This window comes from Scatophagus argus, chromosome 11 (genome assembly GCF_020382885.2).
Source record: "Scatophagus argus isolate fScaArg1 chromosome 11, fScaArg1.pri, whole genome shotgun sequence".
Lineage (NCBI taxonomy): Eukaryota > Metazoa > Chordata > Actinopteri > Scatophagidae > Scatophagus > Scatophagus argus.
In genome coordinates this window covers 4,438,086-4,458,572 of record NC_058503.1, presented here as the reverse complement: position 1 = coordinate 4,458,572, position 20,487 = coordinate 4,438,086, and the positions used below count along the sequence as shown (strand labels likewise).

General features: G+C 40.8%; 1 protein-coding gene across 2 annotated transcripts in view; it reads left to right on the top strand.

Moving 5' to 3' along the window:
• The window catches only part of zmym2 (zinc finger, MYM-type 2), a 30,616-nt gene extending 10,530 nt beyond the window's left edge, over positions 1-20,086 (top strand). For both annotated transcript variants that reach the window (XM_046403872.1, XM_046403870.1), the window contains exons 6-25: positions 76-238; positions 2,473-2,685; positions 4,847-4,997; positions 5,883-5,998; positions 6,330-6,455; positions 6,686-6,836; positions 7,177-7,349; positions 7,448-7,613; positions 7,908-7,936; positions 8,244-8,385; positions 8,651-8,772; positions 9,016-9,166; positions 9,503-9,691; positions 11,221-11,354; positions 11,452-11,641; positions 11,754-11,896; positions 13,172-13,286; positions 14,075-14,317; positions 14,523-14,667; positions 15,735-20,086. In XM_046403872.1, coding sequence (XP_046259828.1) covers positions 76-238; positions 2,473-2,685; positions 4,847-4,997; positions 5,883-5,998; positions 6,330-6,455; positions 6,686-6,836; positions 7,177-7,349; positions 7,448-7,613; positions 7,908-7,936; positions 8,244-8,385; positions 8,651-8,772; positions 9,016-9,166; positions 9,503-9,691; positions 11,221-11,354; positions 11,452-11,641; positions 11,754-11,896; positions 13,172-13,286; positions 14,075-14,317; positions 14,523-14,667; positions 15,735-15,972 — 3,100 coding nt within the window. In that variant the 3' untranslated portion in view covers positions 15,973-20,086. The remainder of the gene's footprint in view (positions 1-75; positions 239-2,472; positions 2,686-4,846; positions 4,998-5,882; positions 5,999-6,329; positions 6,456-6,685; positions 6,837-7,176; positions 7,350-7,447; positions 7,614-7,907; positions 7,937-8,243; positions 8,386-8,650; positions 8,773-9,015; positions 9,167-9,502; positions 9,692-11,220; positions 11,355-11,451; positions 11,642-11,753; positions 11,897-13,171; positions 13,287-14,074; positions 14,318-14,522; positions 14,668-15,734) is intronic.
• The last annotated feature ends 401 nt before the right edge of the window (positions 20,087-20,487 follow it).

Below are 20,487 nucleotides of genomic sequence, written 5' to 3'. Positions count from 1 at the left end.
ATTTCTGAAATAGCAGTGCACATTTTCTGTAGATGTTAATCCATCTGTGCCGTGTGTTGTGGTTGTGTTTTTCAGGGACATCACAAATATGAAGGGTACCATTGTGGCGCAGGTCGACTCCAGTGAGTCTTTCCAAGAGTTCTGCAGTACAGGCTGCCTCGGTGCATATGAGAACAAGCAAAACCCGCCCAAATCTGGCCTCAAAACCAAATGTACTGTCTGCGGCAAGCTCACAGAGGTCCGTCTGCTTGACACACTGAACAACACATACATCTTGTCCATTTGCCATTCTTCTTAACCAGAGCATTGTAGACCATGGAATGAGTAGCACTGGGTAAAAAGTAAGAGGGGAGGGAAACACTGACTTACCAGTGTATTAGTCTACCATATACACGTACAGTATGAAGCTGGCTGTTTTATATGTCTGCATGGCCTCTGGTATACTATAAGTTTTGTCATCTGCCCATGTGGATGAGACTTAGCACTCCAAGTGCACTGACTGCACCAGCATTACAAAAGCAAACTTGACACTTGTCTGGTGCATTGTATGTAAGTTTGTATTCTCCATCCTTGGTCCTATTCTCGTTAAGTGGTTGCAAACACTGTTTTCATTTGTGTTTTACTTTTTCAGCTGAACTACAGCTGTTATATATAGAACTATGTCCACTGTCCATCTGCAACTGTCCACATTGGTGCTGAAGTATAATCAAGGCTACTCTAGGGGTATCTCTATTACTTTGTGCCTCCCTTGGCGTGCACAGAATATTAAAAATGTCAGTGTAATGCAGTCCAGTACATAGGCTCTTGTTAGGCCTGACTGTCTCTTCATTATTGACATCTTTGGCTTAGATGTTTGTTTTAAAAATAATGAGTATTACATGCTCAAATCCTGTTGCATTTTATGTACATAATCTCACCCTCTTCTGTTTTTTGGTCTTTGATTCTTATTTGCTCGTCTTACCGTTTCTTTGCCCCCGTGGCTTCCTCCCGCCTCTGCTTTATTGTCTTCCTCCTCAGGTCACATTTGTGTGCCTTCATTGTTGTCTTGATCACTCCTTCGGTCTTTTCTTTTTTCATCCCTCCATTTCAGTGTGGCTTCTCAGTGCATATTTTCAGCAGGTCTCAGTCTCCATGGCCACCACATGCCAAAACAGTAATCTCACAATTGGAGAATAGTTCCTCCCACCTCACTTTGAAGCTTTAGTTAGTTGGTGGTTGTGTTGAATTAATTTGGTATGTAACATAAAAGATGATCCTCCATTAGTGTAGGATCATCTGAAATAAATGATCTAACCAGGCATTTGGTTACTTATGAGTATGACCTCGTTAAGCTCACACATTAACAGTTAACCAGAAGTACTGCAAGGTTTGTACAAAAATCTGGAAAATACTTAATATTAGCTCTTATGTTGTTAAAGTAAAGAATGTGCTTCAATTATATAAATTACATATCGTCGCTGTCCGACAAAAAAAGGGTATCTTCACTTTTTATGTTTTTGACATTTTACATTGTACAGCATGTCTGCATTCCTCCCTACCAGCTCATTTGTTGGGTATTTATATGACCATCAGTCAAACTGATGTGTGCACGTCAATATCAGATATAGACTATTTGCCCATGATTTATCTAGATTTCAATATAAAATGTGAACCAAAAGCTTTTGTTAGTGTAATGTGTTAAATGGAGCTGTAGAACAGCCTGCAATCAAGTTTGGTGAGACATAAAAATGAGACTGGAAGATCGTAAATAACTGCACGTCATTAGAGCGCATAGTAAATAAAATGCTCCTGGAAAAAACGAATTTTGGAGATACGTTTTTTTTCACGGGGCAGCAACAATATATATGAATGATGTAACTGATTGCTTGATTTTCTCTGGCCTCCACAGCATTTGTAACAACTTCAGATCATTTGCATTATTTATATGTTCATTGTAATTTCTTTGGCATATAAAAGCAACAGCAAAGTCGCCACCCAACTCTGCAAAACATATTAACAACATACGTTACTTGGACAGTATGTCTTCGTATAAATAAGACTACTAGATTTGTCACTTCTGATAGCTTTAGCTTATTCTAACTTCAGTACATCACAGCCTGACATGAGTTGTGTGTGCTGTCTTCCTTGCTAGTTGTCAGAGGTGTCTGATCAATTGAAAAGGCGCTAGTTGGACATGTCCTTCAGTCGCGTTGTCATGCTCAAATTATACTGTATGTCTGACTTGATTAATTTTGTACACCCATGACAACTTTGAAGGACAAGCAAATGTGTGCAAGAGACATCGATCAACTGTTCTTGTCAAGGTCTCCGTTTTTACAGTGTGAAAACAGCTGGTTTCCCACTGAATAGTTTGTTTCTGCTGAGTTAGAACTCCACTAAAGTTAAATGAAGCAAAATATGGTGCAACTTAAAGCTAAATGAAGTTTTAATAATCAGGCTCATTTTGCCACCTCTACATTTTTCTGTCTACAGATTCGACATGAAGTTAGCTTTAAGACTGTGACCCATAAGATCTGCAGCGACACGTGTTTCAACGTTTACCGCAGGGCCAACGGCTTGATCATGAACTGCTGTGAACAATGTGGCGACTACCTGCCCAGCCGAGCGTCAGCCAACCACTTCCTGCTGGTCGATGGCCAACAGAAACGCTTCTGCTGCCAGAACTGCATCAGGGAATACAAGCAGGTACTGTAGGCCCAACCACAGGCTGCAGGTGTGTAGAACTTGCCTGACAGGGGCCTATGTGGTTATTTTATGTCATTCAGCCATAGCTTTACTTCGAGAGACAAAACTGATTTGTGTCAAAGTTTCTGTTAATGTTAATTTAGCTCTGGTGGACCCTCCTCCTCCTCCTCCTTCTTACAGAAAGGAAACTGTGACATGTAAATACAATAAAATAATTAGCCTGGCATTATTAATTACCCTCATAAATGCGTGTGTGTGTGTGTGTGTGTGTATATATATATATATAAACATCAACAGTTGAAGTAACACAAGTTCAAATTCATTCATAACAGGAAGTAAATATCTATGTGAGACTACAAATCAATTAGCAAAAGAGAATTTTTTCACTGAAAACAAAACAGCTGCTGAAATGATGACTCATGTTCCACCTCCTGTTACAGATGGTTTGGTCAGCACTTTTGAAGATGTTTGCTCTTCTTTGAAAATGTTTGCATGTTGGGGTCTACTCTGAATTTTCAGAGTAAAGCTGCTGTCTTGATTTTGCCTGAAGTCAGACTGAACCGACAGCTCCCTTCTGCCTCTGCTCTTACCAATTTTTTGATGGGGTCAATATTTGATTTTTGAAGATTTGATTTCATGAAACAAGTCACTAAAACCATCTTAATATAACTTCATTTTAACTCAATACTCGTATGCGTAGCCATGCCAACATACTGGGTTTGCTGGGGTTTTAAGAATGAAGCTACAGTGTTGGGCGATATTGAGAAGACATGCTGTCTCTGTAAAAGACCACTAAAGGAAAGTATCTTTTCTTTATTGGTCAGCATTGTTGTTATTACTCTTCCTTGGTTCAGTTAGACAGCCTGATAGTGGCGTTAGCCCTGCCCCGGGTACTGATAGGCTTTTTTGTTAGTCCCCCTGCAGTGCTCATTGAATCATTGGCTTTTTTAGAGGAGAAACTGCTCTTTAATGCCCTGATGCCAAATGAAACAACTTGGAAGAGTTGACGGATTCAAAGGTTTGGACTCAGGCAAGTCTTGGTCATGATGACAGTGTCACTGTTTGCCTGCCAAGTTGTGTAGCTAGACTGGAATCTCTGATGAGACATGGGTCACTAAACCTCTGGATCTCTTTAAACCTCTAGCAGTTCTGTTCTGTTGTTCAGTTTTTACTGAACATGTTACGGCGAGATTGTTAATATTTGCAGGAATTATGGGTTGGAATTCCAAACACAACCCTGCTCATTAGGTTAAATAACGAAACATTAGTGTTTGAATGGTCCATGGCTGATGAACAACTCTTTTCTACATCCGACCACCTCAGTTCTCTACATATCTGTAAAAAGTACAACAGAGGCAGTCCAAATTCTGATATGCCTCTCAGTATAAAATGCATTTTTGAAGAACTCAGATCAAAAGTTTTGTATGCTGAGGAAAATGACCTTATTCTCCACAAAGGTGTCATTAAATCTTCCTGGAAATTTGTGAATAAAAGTGAAAATAGTGCCTATGACATCTATTGAAAATTCATTTTATCAAGTAATGCAGTAATCGATATCCAGGGCTGGTGCTGCTACTACCAGTTACCATGACAATGATAGGAGAAAAACTATAATCTGTGTTCGTCTATGGCCAAGCAGTGGGAAGAGGATCACAAAACAAACATACGGACTGTTGGCTACAGTACACAGGAGATTTGTGATGTTTACGTTGCTAATGCTCATATGTCATCGAGGTCTACTTAATAAAAGTCAGAAGTTGCCCTGGATTCCCAAAAAACAAATTAAAATTCCTCGTGTCAAAGAAGAGGATCCATCAGGATTCCCCATAAGAAGTAATAATCAATTTTTATTTCTCTTTGGTGCACTTTTTATGTATCTCTCCACCATCGTGGATGGTATGCTTGGATATTTTATTACAGCGCTTGCTGTTGATGTGTCTGTGTCGACTGTAATGTGAATAAAATGGCTTGAAGTATTTGATAGAATCTTAATTTCTAACTCTTTAGAGGTTTAAGAAACTCAGTTTTTTAGCTGTTACAGCACCTTGTGCATTGAAATGAGCTGACCGATTGCTTTATCAGTCACTTGATATAGTGTTACTGTCTTTACAGAACAGTAAGTTTCTGTTGTTTTGATGTGATGTTTTCCTCTCTGTACCAGGCGCACAGTAAACTTGCAAGCTGCCTGACTTGCAAAACGCTGATCAAGACGGGCGACGTGCTCCACAGTCTCGGAGCTGGCGGCACCATGGGCTCCTATTGCTCTGTCAACTGCATGAACAAGGGTAAACTGGCGTCAACCTCCTTCATCAGTAAGTAACTGCAAAAGGGTGAACCAGCAATCAAAGAGAAATGCACACTTTCCACACTTAGGGATATTTACCAAAATGTTTCTTTCACTTTCGGCCTTATATCGTGTTTGTTATCTTTTTTAAGAACTAATTAAGAACTCCAGATATTGTGCAGAGTAGTTCCCTTAAGCTGTTCAACAGATATTAGCGATACCATTGTATGTTGTCAAAGTTGCGAGTTGCCTCTAGGCTGGATAGCCTACTGTTTGTATTCAGAATTAAATGATTTCCCTGTCTGAATGTATTTAGCATTATATGTTTGTTGGTTTGTCTGTGCTGATGATTGATAATTGATTTGACTGGAAAGCACAGGACAGCTCCCGTTAAGCTGTTTATCCACTCCTCATGATTAATATTCATCCAGGCAAACCAAGTAGCTTTACTAGACATTGAATGCATAAGTAGGATTAACAGTTACTTACATAAAAAGACCTTTTCAAAAGACTGGTGTGTAGGATCTGGTAGCATGTAGCAGTGAGGCTGCAGATTTTAACCAAATTAACACCCCTTGTCTAAGCCTCTACTAATCCATTAAAAACATGACCGGCCCTTTGTAGAGCCAGTCTTTAGTTTGTCCATTCTGGGCTGCTGTAGAAACATGGTGGTACAAAATGGTGGACTCTGTAGAAGCGAACCTGCTTCCTCTGTAGCTATGAAAGGCTCATTCTTAAGTAGCGAAAAACACAATGGGTGTTTAGTTTCAGGTGATGAAATAATGAAAACGATTCTGAATATTATATTAGATTCCTGCTCCTAAATCCTGCACACTGGACTCTTTTTTTAAGTCACAAGTAGAGTAATGAAATTATTTTCACGAGGTCTAATGTTTCATGTCTATGTGTACAGACACAGAGCCCACATGTCACTTCTGTAAGAGGAATTCATTACCACAGTACCAGGCCACGCTGCCAGAGGGAAACATCCTCAACTTCTGCAGCTCACAGTGTGTTACCAAGTTCCAGGTAGGTAGGCTCTGTTGTCATTTCAAATCAGAAGACACAAGCGTGGGGCCTTTTACAAAAATAAAATCATAACTACATTTTACAAAGAAAGTGAGTCATGTCCTGTGGTGTTTCTCAGGATTGTTAAGCAAAATAGTTAAGTGATGTGACTGAATAAAAACACCATACTGTTTTGTCCAGCTCACTACTGTCAGAATGAAGCAGGGCACTGCTCAATGTAAGCATATGTACTAATCCCATGCTGTCTCATGCACCCCCATGTTGGGTATTTATGCACCCCAGTTGAGAGTCTTCAAAAGTGTCATTTGTCCATGTGATGTCTTTTGTGCAGAATGCTACTCTTCAAACAGCCACCAATGGACAGACACCCGTCTCCACCACCAACAACACTGTCCAGCTGAAATGTAACTACTGTCGAGGAGCATTCAGCTTGAAGCCTGAAACTCTGGAATGGGAGGTGAGACCATCCATACCTAATTTTTATACACACATCTCAGTCTGATATCCTGTCTTGTTCCTCTGAGACCAAAGCAGTCTATACAGTTGTTTTACTGGACAGAGAGGGACAGTAAAAGTGTCAAGTCAAACTCTGTGTGTGAGCCGACTTGTTTCAGTTGTAGTAGCACCCTGAACGTGATAATGAATCACACTGGGTATAATACATATATCTAAATGTTTCTGTCTCAGGATAAGGTTTACCAGTTCTGTAGTAAAGCATGCTGTGAGGACTACAAGAAGCTTCACTGCATTGTGACGTTCTGTGAGTACTGCCAGGAGGAGAAGACGCTACACGAGACAGTCAAGTTCTCTGGAGTCAAGAGACCTTTCTGCAGCGAAGGTACTAATCTCCTCTCATCTCCTTTGCTTTCCTCTCCTCTCCTCTCCAGGACACTTAGGGAATTTTCTTGACAGTTTTGAAGTAGTCAGAGAGACTAGAGAGATTATATTCCACAGTGGCTGTTGTTGATTGATTTTCAATGCTCTTTTGTTTCTGGGTATGGCTTTAAATATTCAGCTATTTTTGTTACCATAAAAGCTGCTGGTTTTTAAGCACATTTCTTGTTCGTATACCTAAGGTATTATTGCTTCCAGATGAGACTTCTTTCCACTTTATTCATCATCTATCTTTTTTCTGTCTTCTTTCCTTTTTCTTTTTCTTTCCTCTTTCTTCATTTCAGGTTGTAAGCTGTTATTTAAGCAGGATTTCATCAAGCGGTTGGGTCTGAAGTGTGTCAGCTGTAACCACTGCAACCAGCTCTGTAAGAGAGGTGTGACCCGGCAGCTTGGCGGCATGACCCGGGACTTCTGCAGTGAGACCTGTGCCAAGAAGTTCCATGACTGGTACTACAAGGTCCGATCATACTCAGTGTATCCCTTAATAGATGTGTATACATATACAACGGATACATTTTTGAGAACATCCTGAAAGTGTCCCCTTGTGGCCACTAGGCGGCGAGATGTGACTGCTGTAAGGTGCAGGGGAACCTGACAGAGTCCGTGATGTGGAGAGCAGAAATGAAGCATTTTTGTGACCAGGAGTGTCTGTTGAAGTTCTACTGCCAGCAGAACGAGCCCATCATGGTCACACAGAAAGGCCCCGAGAACACCAGCCTGGGTACGGACCGTGTGTGTGTGTGTGTGTGTGTGTGTGTGTGTGTGTGTGGGCGCGCGTGTGTGTTTCCTTTGGAGAAACTAAGGTCCTACAAATCACTCTCTTAAACACATGCTCACTGTTCCATGTACCTGAAAATACATTTTAAGGGTCAAGTATTAGAGGGATGAATGCATGTTAACTGTAGTTTTAAGACATAAAAAAACATTCAGTCATGCCAGCTTGTGTTACTTTGTGTGTCTCTCAGGATTTCTTCAGTAGTTAAAGATATGATATATTTCATTTTTGTCTTTACAGGGTATGAAATGCAAGGGGCCAAACTTGGGGTAAGTAAGAATGGAAAGGTGTCGGTACCATAAAGTCTGCTTTGATATCACAAAGCATTAGTTGTTGCTTTGTATTAGTTTGTATTAATTTACTTCAAAAGGGTCAGTAAATATACTACGTTATAGTTTTGAATTCATCCACTTGGAAATGTAACCATTTTGTTACACTATCATTTAAAACTAACCCTGTTATGTGTTTTACATTTCCACACAATAATTGTTATGATTTTGAAGGAGCAGGAAGCCACATTTCCATTTGCACTTAACCCAGTACATTTAAGGTTATTTGTCTCTGCGATGTTTTCAGCTGGTGAACCAGGGTACTGTGGCGTATGCTGGTGGAGGTTTGGTGAGAGATGTCAAGAACAAGGCGGTGCTGTGCAAGCCGCTCACCTTGACCAAGGCTACCTACTGCAAGCCGCACATGCAGAGCAAACTTCTACAGACAGGTAAGTGCAGCGTCTTACTTAGAAGCGTGCTACAAATTGAAATAATTCTTTAACCAGATGGACTTGAATCAGAGATGTCAAGTAAATCACATATGATCACAGCTCAGCGCACCATAACACAGATAAAGTTTGCTATAGCGAGGCAATGTAATTGGGACCTTTTTATATTTTGTTTTTGCTGCTTTTTCTTTGAAATAATTACTTTGAGACCCATTAATACACATCCCGATTTGCTTATATAATGTTATGATATCGCTGTCAACAGATGTGGACGATGGTGTGAAGAGGGAGTATGTTCCTGTGCCCATACCTGTGCCCGTCTTCATCCCCATGCCAATGAATATGTATTCCCAGATCACTCCCACTCCAGTCTCTCTGCCTGTACCGGTAAGACATGTTCCTTCATTTACAAACACATATGGATTATCCATGCTCTTGTTAAGGTTTTAACATCCTAATTAAGAAATTTTAAAATCACAGGATGTTTCAGATTGCTCTTTTATTAACAAGTGTACAAACTGAGGTCTAGAGGTGTTCAGAAAAAAATCTCACCCAAGCAAATTAAGGAGATGTTTTCTGATCAAAATTTTCTGATTACTGACCAAAAAGCTTTTGAACCTGTCTGTCCAGGTTCCTGTGCCTGTGTTCCTGCCCACCACCCTGCAGGGGGCAGAGCAGATCATCCAGACCATCAGTGAACTGAAAAACAAAGTGCCCTCTGACCCTCAGGAGAGCGACCTGCTCTCCATGGCTGAGATGATGGCAGAGGACCAGAAGCCAGGTACCCATGTGAGGGATGTCTGGCTTAAAACATTAGAGATCAGAGATGTGATGTTTTTTTGTGTTTTTTTTTATGTTGAGAAGTGGCATCTAGGTGGCATTTTAAAAAAAGAAGCAGGCACAGGGACAACGATCAAGGCTTTGCGTTTGTCATAATGAACCAGCTATATACTTTTTTGTAACTGGGGGTTCAGGAGAACTGGCCCACTTTATGAATTTTTAGACCTTAAACAAAGCTTGTGTCAGTATCAAAACAACAGTCAAACACAACGTTCAGTCAGAAGTGAAGAATGTAGCAAATAAAGACTGTTTGGATCTGGCTGCCTTTGTGTTTCAGATGTGAAGACAGTGAAACTGAAGAGGGAGTGCAGAGCAGAGGAGTCCTCAAGCAGCAGCCCTGAAGAGGAGAAGGAGGAAGCAGAAGAGGAGGAGGAGAAGCAGGAAGTAGAAGAGGAGGAGGAGGAGGAGGAGGAGGAGGAGGAGAAGTACGAACCTGACCTGGACCTGGAGGCAGACTTCCCTCAAGGTAAACACCTATTGTACTTGGAGTTTTAGAAATGTTTTATTATTTTCAGGAACATGATGATAGTATTTGGTATTGACCTTGACCAAGGCTACCTACTGCAAGCCGCACGTGCAGAGCAAACTTCTACAGACAGGTAAGTGCAGCGTCTTACGTAGCGTCTTTCCTCAGCATATGTGCATCTTTTCTTCTCATTCTTTCTGTTTAGTGAAGCAGCTCTTCTGTAACAGCATCTGACTCCATGGGCTTTTAATGCATCAGTACAGTAACTGAGATTCAGATTTCTCCCTCTGCTTATTTCTGGATCTGCTGTCACTACCCATCAGTGTGGAAGGTTTTAGATTTGGTGTGCTGTCCAGAGGAGTATGAAGTCATCAACCAGGCCAAGGCGTTTGTTAAATTTTTATTTTTCTTAATTTGTTGTCATTACCCCACTAGCAGAGAAACTATAATCAAGTGTTATCACAAAGAAATAAACAAGGGTGAAATATTTCTGAAAAAGGTTGTATTTTGTAAATGAACTGGATTTAAAGCATCATAAAGAGCATTCTTTACATTAAAAATAAAGATGGTAACAATTTAAACCCTCATTAAGCATTTGTAAACAGTCTATACATATTTCATGTATTATAAGACTGCTATAGTTCTACTGTACTATACAGCTGTATATCATCATTATCTGTTAATTCAGTAATCCCCACTTATAGGTGTAATAGTAATTAAGAAATACATTATTAAACAATTAGATCTGATTACAGCAACATTCTAGTCTTTTATATACTGGGTATTACATGTTGATATGGTCATTATACTTGATAAAGATGGGGGACTTAAAATGATGAAACAAGAGATTTTATTTATTTTGTAGTGTATAATATCTCACCACTCAGCCAGAGTGAGCTGTCTTCTCTACTGTCCACGAGATGGGCAGTGTTGTGATTTGACTGTTAATTTCTGTCACACACAGTGCATTTACATGCCCTTAAGTAACTGGGTTACAGGTGGCTTTCTCCAGCCTGCTAATTTCTTACTGTCATGTTAACCAGAAATCAGTTTCCATATTTGGAGTAGGGAGTTAGGTAAACTTGATTTCCCAGCCAGGTTTTTCCAGACGAACGCTGATTTCTTGGCCATGTAAACATCTAACAGGATTTATAAACTCTTTCCTCCTTTGCATGTACATGCCAAAGACATCAGGCAGAAAACGATCATCTATTCTCATTTATATGTGTTAAATCCAAACAGATTCATGTTGAGCTCTGTTTTTGTTTCTGTCTTGCATTACACACACAGCAAATAAACATTCAGTGAATATAAATGTGCCCACTGTGCCCCTGAGTCACTGTACTTGAGGATCTGCACTCCAGAATGCTGCAACACTGTCTAGATGTCTTAACAATGAGTCAGTCAACTCAGTGCTGAGTCACGGAACTCTGATGCTAGTGTTACCTGTTTCCCAACCTAACTGCATTTATATTGTCACCATATAAAGAACAAGGAAATAATTCAACACATGTTGTTCCCTGTGTCAGCATCAGACCCTGTTCCGGTTCTGGAGGGAATGGACGAGGACATGGGTTTCTCTTTACCTCCGGTCCTGACAGAAGAAAAGGAGGAGCCAGAGGAGCCAGTGGAGTCAGCACCTCGACCACAGCCCAGGAGACAAGTATGCACGCAGACACGCATATGCATGAAACAATTTGAATATTTAACAGTGGCCAACTTAAGTTTACTGTGCAGTAATTGGCATGTTTGTGTTGCAGGGGAACAAGAGGCAGGCAGTAGAAGAGAGGTCAGATCTAGCTTCATCCTCTTCTTCCTGTCCAGACAGACAGTCAGAAGGACGATGGCTGCCTCTCAAAGCTCGCTATGGCATCCATGCCTGGAAACGCTGGGTGCTGTCTGCTTCAGACCAATCAGGTGACACCAAAGTAAAGGGCAGCTCCAAACCAGGTGACAGTCCATATGTTTTACTTCGCTGTAAATGAATGGTTGATTGTCATATTTGAAAACATGCCTGAAATGTTTGCTAACAGCAGTCGGTGTCTGTTCTCGTCTCCTGCAGCCCGAACTAAAAGTAACCTGTTGTCGCTGAGTTCAGAGGAGCTGAATGTGGCTCTGTCCCGGTTTGTCAGGGAGGTCTGCAGGCCTAACGGAGAGCACTATTCACCTGACAGCATCCTCTACCTCTGTCTCGGGATCCAGCAGGTTGGTACCAAGCCAGAGAATCAAAACCAGACAATGCCAGCACCTCTCCAGCAAGCCATAAGTAACCAGGAAAATGAGTTAGAGTTTAGAATTTATGGAATTTAGGTGAAGGCACAGAAAAGTGGAAAACCATGCATATAAAACTCAGTTAAAAGTATCTATCTAGACCCTTCTGCACAGTCATGAGCTTGATGACAGTGTGGGCAGGAGTGTTTGTGAATTATCACAATTGTTAGTCTAATTGTGATGAAAAGGTCCTTTGTTTTGTTTTTTTTATTCTTCCTGTAATTATGCTGCGAGAACACACTGAGGACCAGGAGCCCTTTTTTGTGGCCAGTGTATACTTTGTAAATATAAGAATGGGACAGCCTGCTGTATACCATGTGATCACACTTCTCCAACTCGAGGACGACCCTCTGTTGCTTGTCCCTCCTTTTGTTTCTCCTCTCATTTCCTGTTATTTCGCTACTGTCTGTCAGTTTTTGTGGTATGATAATTTATATCATTATAGCAGTATGATACAAATTTTCTTTTTCATCTTTGCTTACCAGCTAAAAACATTTTTTAAATAATATCAAATAACCCAGATATTTTAGATTGTAGTAAAACAATATACATCTTTTCTTTTTGTTCTAAACTTTCATCTGTAGTCATTTTAGAGGAAGGAACTAAAGTTAGAGGGAGTGTTTCCAGGGGACAGTTAGTAGTGGTGCACAGGTTCCCCTCCTCCTCCTTCTCCTCTTACATGTGAGCAGCAGCACAGCATGGCTGCAGAGTGGTGTGCACGATGGTCCAAAGTCCTCTGGAATGCGGTTTTTCTGACAGAAAAATGTAAGACTGACTTTGTGTGTCTGTAAGAACTAACAAAGCTTTAAAGATTTTATTAGTTTGTGTAAAGTTTAATCGGGTAATATGGCTTAAAACTTCTGCTGGGCCTGCTGTAATTTACTGGTGGACTTCCCTCCATTTTTAACAATGTCCTTTCAGTAAGCTAATTTGTGGCTTTTTGCAGAATTGAAGACATGTGGTGCTCATATCTTTTAGCAGCAAGAAAAAAAAAACTTTTTGTCCCACAAGAGTCTGAATTTTCATATTTGTGTGTCCAGTGATTAGAAATCTTTGCTGTTCACATCCTGAAAAACAGTGATGATCATTTAAATATGAGGACACTGAAGTTTTGATCTCTGTGGGCAGCTATAGAGAGTGCAACTTGATTAGTTAAACCTGTGTTTGTTTGTTTGTTTTTTGTAAATGCAATTTTTTATATGTTTGAAGCATCTCCATGCCAAAGGCCGGAAGGATGACCTGTTTAGTGACCCCTGCTACCAACAGTTTGGAGAGGAGCTTAACAAGGTCCTGAAGGACTGGCAGCCCAGTGTGCTTCCTGATGGTGAGTATCGGTCTGATATGATCAGCTCCAAATGGCCGTTGCATTGAATTTTTTAAGACTTTTTTTTTTTTCAATTTACAACTTTACAAAAAAACTTTACTTTACAAATTTGACTTACTGGGTTCAGAGAGGGACTCTCATATATATCAGTGTACTGGATGCAACCCAGACAGCACAACAGGGAGTTGATTACAAAGCTTAGAAAGTAAATATCATTGATGATAATGGAGGCACTGGAGAAGGTTGCAAGATGCGAGATGCTGCAGTGTGTTTGAATGTATGCTTGTTAGCACCAGCTAGTGGCTGTTCAACTGTAGTGCTGCTGTCTGCTATGAGCAGTGTCCTGTGATTATAACTCTTCTGCTGTTCACATCCTGACATGTTGTGATTGTACTATAATGTTATATGAGGACACTGTGTCAACACTAATTTGTGCAGCAAATGGTTTACTGTCTACTCAACAAGTGGCAATCAGGCCGATAATATTTTTTCATAATACTTTTACTGTTATATGTTATGTTATAATTTATCTTCAGTTAAAACTGAGTTTGCATTAAAGCTCACATTAATTGAGTGTCTAATTTTAAATAGCTACATGTCATCAAAGTCTGCAGAAGGATGCCCTGATCCTGACAGATGTCCTGAATGAATGAAATGAATGAAAATAGAGTAAGGTCTTATATATTCCTATAGCCTCCTCTTCAGCTTGGGTGCTTAACAGTGAGTTTCAGGCTAAGGGTGGTTCATTTCCTGGAATGCATTTTAAACTGCTCTGCTGCCCTCTCCAGGCTCGCTGTGGGGTCGAGTGGAGGAGCAGAGCCTGTGGAGCAGTCGGCAGCTCGGGGAGCAGAGTCCCGCCGCTCTGCTGCGCTCTCTGGTTTACCTGAACACCAAATACTTTGGCCTGCGCACCGTGGAGCAGCATCTCCGCCTCTCCTTCGCCAACGTCTACGGCCCAGACACCATCCATCCTGTCACCAAGGAGACCACCGTCTGCATCCGCGTGCCTTCCATCTCTCAGGATCATAACGGTGAGACCCGCGACGTGTGCATACCGGAACATTTTTATCACTTTTACTCAGTTGTTCTGTATGTGTTTATCTCTTTTGAACAAAGGCAGCAATATAACATATAACATATACAACTCCAGATTAGGGATTCAAATCTTGCTCAGAGTGTTAGACACATTATCTGGGGAATGTCTAAAACGCTCCTTCTTTGTCTTCTGATCATCAGAGCAAACAGAGTCTAGGAAGAGGAAGCGTAAGTTGGACGATGGCGACCAGGACTATGAACCAGACGACGACTCGGGAGGCTCCACTGTACGGTGCCCAGTTAAGAAGCATGAGTGTCACCTGTACGACCTCTACAGAGCTAAATGGTGGGTTCACTTTCTTTACCGATGTAGCTGAGCACTTAATCTATAATAACAATACTTACCCTTTATACTTTTGTTGAGTTACTTAGTCTGTAAATGACCTTAAAGGAAATCCTTTACTCTTTACAAAAATTACAATTTAGTTTTTTTCACATTGCTTGTTCTGTGCAGCCAACCGTACAGACTGAAACAACAGCTTGCACTGATAGATGCCAAAATCTTTTGAGAAGATGAAATCAGTTTTGATTTTTGCATAATAAATGATTTTTTTTTCACTCTAACGAGTTAATCTGCACTCTGTTTCATCACTTATTAAAAGCTGACATAAACCTATTGTCAGCTTCTAGAATCATACTTGATGATGCTTTGACATTCATTTCATCACTTATTGTCTGTAGAAAGTTTGGTTTAGGGAATGTGTTTTTTAGTTGCTTCATTTTGCATCTCTAATTCGGTTAACCAGTTGGATTTATTTATTCCTGAGTCCTGTGATTATAACTCACTGCTGTTCACATCCTGAAACCCAGTGTTGACTAATGAAAGATGAGGACTTCACCATAAAATAATTCCAGTTGTCAAAAGTTTCTCTTAATTATTCAAGAGGAAAATCAGAACAAGAGGTTCATTTTTCTCTTTCTCTTTCTCTCTCCCTCTCTCTTCCCCACCTCCGTGTTTTCCTTTGTTCTTTTATTCACATTTTCTCCCTGCTTGTTTATGGACTTTCAATCCTTTCTGTGTTGTCACCTTCTTTCCCTCTCTTCGGATTCCTTCTTACTTTGTTCCTCTAAACCTCGGAATCCATCTTCTTCCCACATTGATTTTCTTTTTCTTATACAATGCTTTCTATTGTTTGTGTCTCTTATTTTCCCTTCATCTGATACCCCTCCTTTTTATCCCTTTTTTTTCTTCTTTTTCCCTCCCCTTCACCCTCTCACACCCTTCTTGATGCTTCCTCTTATCAACCCTTTGGTCTCTCTTCACTTTTTTACGCTTTCCCTCCCTCCCTCCCTGCTTCCCTCCCTCCTTCCTTCCCTCCCTCCCTCCCTCCCTCCTTCCTTCCCTCCCTCCAGCCCGTCATCGTTGCGGGAGCGTCTAGATGTGTTCTACGTTCAGCCGGATCTGGCATGCAGCCTCGATGGCCCGTTGTGGTTCAGCTCCACACCGCTGGAGCGACGGATGCTAGAGAGCCTCCTCACCAGAGTCCTCCTGGTCAGGGACATTTACACAGACAAACAACATTTGGAAGAAGGGGAGGAGGAGGAGGAGGAGGAGGAAGAGAACAGCAGTGAAGCTGTCGGGGGAGAATAGCAGTTGCTTTGCGACTTTTGTTAGTAGAGTCTGAACAGTCAGCAGAGGATAGCTAGTGTGTGTGCTCCTCCCCTGTCTTATCGTCTAGTTCTCCTTCCCCTCCTCGCGGACTTACTGTTTCCTCCTGGTGAGGGGCATCCATAGTAGGGGACTTGAGAAAGGATGATGAAAGAGACAATGAAGAGCACGCAGAAACTTTTGCTGCTTGATTCACAAACGGTAAAGGATGAATCCAGGATCCCTCCAGTCATAAACCAGAAGAGGAGGACGGGCACAAATGTGTCCTGATGTGATTTGACCTAGTTCACATTCATAGGAGGATAAGGAGGAAGACATGGAGGAGGAGATGGAGCTGTAATTTGTTACCTTTGGGGAAAACAAAGCAAAATCAGGTAGAAAGCAAAGTACAATAATGGTTATCATTTTATTTTTGAAAATTTTAAGGGTTTCACGTGTTGATAGTGCTCAGACAAGCAGCGTGAAAATATTAAAACATTTAACAAGACGGAATCATGCTTTGATAAAGATTATCTGCAGCCATCAGGAGGCTACAACCAGAATCAGACAGAGGAGAAGGGACAGGATGTCAGTTATTTCACGGCCTCCTCGCCATCACTCTTGGGGTCAAGAGAGTAACTAAAGTTTTACAGAGAGAATTGATTAGTGAGGGAGAAGACAACGCGTCTGGGTGAAACCAGAACTAATACTCAGATGAGTAGCAGGAGGCAGCGTGGGGCTGACACTGTATGAAGTTAGAAGTTTGAAATTCCCAGCCAATAGCTGAAATTCGATGTTTGATGCAATGATTCATCTTGTAAGAATAAACTGAAACAGGGCTAGTAAAATGAATTTTTTGGGGGCCAACATTCACTCTTGTATGTACTTCAGCAGCTAATTGTGCTACTGAAAGTGCTACTCTATATTTGAAATTTGTCTTCTAATGGATGATTAAACACAAAATATTCTGTAGCACTGTGACTGGTGGACCGCTTTGGGTCTCTTACGTCCTTGACCCGACCATCAGTGATGTTTATAATGTACTGCTGTCCAGCACTACTTCACTGATGGGGGTCTGAACATTTCTGCTGTTAGATGGGAGCAAAGGTGTCATTTTCTTTATTTAACAAATACTTGGTTTAGTGAATTTAAGGCTTAGATTTAAAGTCGAGCGGCATGATGTAGATTAAAAAAAAATCATGCTGTGTTTATTTTGACAGATATTACAAATGTGATGCAATTCACAATAAAGAGGACTGATCTTTTTTTTTTTTCACCACAATTTCCATTTTCACTGGGGAAAAAAAAAAGCTAAAAAAATCACAATGTGACATTTGTTGAGGTCTGTACCAAACAGCTACATTTTCTATTTAGACAGTAAGAACTGTAGGCCATTGAGTCTCTGCAGCACTACAGTACTTCATCACAATGCTCTTTTGTCAAAATTGCAGCTTCCATCATTTTGATATTGCACCTGGGCATAATGCAATTTTGATAATATTTAGATTACTTGTTCTGCCCTAATATAAAGTCATAACATCCGTACATCTGTCAGTTTGTTGGACCTCTGCTCAGGTTAATTGCTGGCCTTGTTAAGCTGCATTCAGACTGGATTTTGCTCTGTGTTTTGACTAAAAAGTAAATGGGACAGGAAAAAGGCATGTGTAAGGCTGGAATCTGCAACAGCTAGTGTTGGCTAGCATGCTAACAAAAGCAAATTCAATTCATTCAATCATTTTTCTTTAACGATGGACGCTTCCTGTTCCTGTGTGCCCTCCAGCAGGCTGCGTTGACATCGCAGGCAGGGTTTACCTTCTGCTGCATTTGATCAAACGGTTTATACTCCATTTTCATTACATTATCACGCTACTACAAACTGCAGTGTCGCTCCTAAGCACTCTTTAGTTTGTGATATCTCTTGATCAGCATTTATTTTTTACCTGCGTCAGAAACGTGACAGTACGCCCTTTTTTTCAGGGCACATGTAGGGCAGTTTCATAAGATGGACTTTAATATGGCTGTGTCTTTGTGAGCTCACCAAACTCTGTACCGATAAGAAGGAGTTTTAAATCTTCCCGCCTTAATAGGTTCAACGTTAGGTTCAAGGAGACGTAAAGTAATCAGGTGACATAACCTGTATGGATGTACAGGACCTGTAAGGAATTGGGCTTAATTATATTTTGATGATTGGCAGTGTTTTTAAATGAGCTCTGGCAACATCAAAGTCCAATGAGTACATAATGGAAACCTGTAGTTTAATAAATTTTGCCACATAGGGTAAAAATGTAACATGTCTGGAAGGCAGCACGAGACCAGCAGCCTCTTCCTCACAGCTGGGGCGATCTACCGTGTCACACATCTCCATTAACTGGGCTGCTTTCTTTCCATCCCATCATCCCGCTCACTGCTCTTCCTCCTGCCAGTACTGCTCTCAGGCAAAACACTTGCACCACAGGGGACTTCAGCTCAGAAGAGCAGAAGTCAGGACTGATCCCAGGACAGTAAAAGAGGACTGACTCTAAACCTTGTGTTATCTCATTGGACAGACCTGACTCGCTGTGGTGTCTGGTAAAAAGACGACCCACCGACATGCTGCACTTCTTCAAGTGGCGCTGGGGGAACATTCATTCATGCAATGTAGCATTATGTATGTACGAAGCCCAGACTGGGTTTACTTTGAAGTGTAAATATCTCTGAAACAAGGCGGTTATTTGAGACGGAGTCGACACAGAGGGACACTGTGTAGTTCAGGGGAAGGAAAAACTCCCAGCCAAACCTTCAGCTTGAAACCCGCCTCCCAAGAAGCCTTTTTAAAAAGACTTTATATTTATTTCTCTTTTTATCAGTTTGACTGTGTCCTCTTTATGTTGGGATCAGATTGTTATTGCCATTTCCTTCTCAACCACTCGCTGAAAACCTGCTGCAGTCCTGTGTGCTCGCCTCTCTCTTGTCCATTGAAGGGTATCCTACAGGAACGGGCAAAACACGAAGGACACTGATTATTCAGAACTCAACAGACTGTTTTTGAATTTTTCCTTTCTGTTGTCGTCGTATCCGTGTTTGTATTTTCCTGGCATTTCTCATTTCTTCTTAGTCTCCTTTAAACTGAAATATTGATTTAGCTTGGAAACTGAGCACTGCTTAATAAGTGTCTGTTTCTTCTTCCCAGCTACTTTTGAGTGCTAGCCCTTCAAAGTAAAAGCTTGTAATATACAGTAAATTGGAAATTTAATTTTCATCAACTTAAGTCATGTTTTCTTTCAGAGTTGCACAGTCCCTTTCAGTTTCTTTAGTTTTTTTTAATATATGTGGTTAAAGTCCCATTTTTTTACCTTTTATTTGAATTTGCTTTCTGTATTAATAAATTGGAGAAAGTGTCATCAAAATTAGGTAAAGGTTTGTGAAGATTTTTGTTTTCTGCTTCTGCCATCATTAATTAACTTTAATTTAAATAGGGAAAATACTCAGAGTTGTGAAGCTGGATGCATTTTACACCAAACATGTATGTTTCCACAATCTGTTCTCAAAATATAAGGAACAACCTAGAGATGTTGAGTTTGGCCCACCATGAACACAATGTCTCAGATTTCTCACTGAGTAAAAAGCGAACACGTCTTCTCTGCATGATCCACATCACCGCTCCTCCTGACTGCAGTGACTGCGTAACAAGGTCAGGGAATATACTTTCAGAGTTCTGTTTTATCTAATAAGCAGGTGTTTCTGTTATCTTGTACACCTGACTGTGCATTTAATGATCTAGAACTGCAGTGTAACATTTCAGGAATTAATGTAGAACATTGGTCTGGATTTCTGACACCAGGTCAGTGTCACCAGCCCAAAATCCAAACCTTTAAACTTGGAACTTTACAAAAAAACAAAAACTGACACAGGATCAGAGGACCCTGGCTGATTTTCCTGCTGGACTCAGAGGCAGTGGCCAAACCTGCCACAGGTTTGGACCTACAATAGTCGCTGTGGCTGGCTTTAATGCCTAATGTGAATGTGCCTATCTGTATATACTGAAAGTGAGTGATTGTGACTTGAATCTGATGCTATGTATGTGGGCTGATCTGCTGATACGGTCATGTTAAATAAATGGTTTCATTTTCTAACCAGACTCCTTCACAGAGTGCTTTTATTGGCCAGTGTGCAAAACAGTGACTTAATATTAAAGGGTCATTTCACCACTGAGAAGTTTAATGCGCTGAGATTTTGAGATCATCTCACTGCTTGTGACCCAATATAATGGAGATGAACTGTATCTATCTGTGCTGCTCTAAGCATTAAAACACTGTTCTCGTTACAGGGAAAACTGAGGTCTGTATATTATCCAGAGTAACTGAGACATTGTCTCTGCTTAGACAAATGACAAATGAAAAAGTATTAAAGTAGGAAAAAAAAAATAAAGTATGTGGTTGCGTGTTGTGAGCCAGGCCTTTTGGTCCAACATCAGTGTCTGACCTCACAGATGCTCTACTGCATGAATGCGCAAAAGTTTCAATAGAAAGACTCTGTATT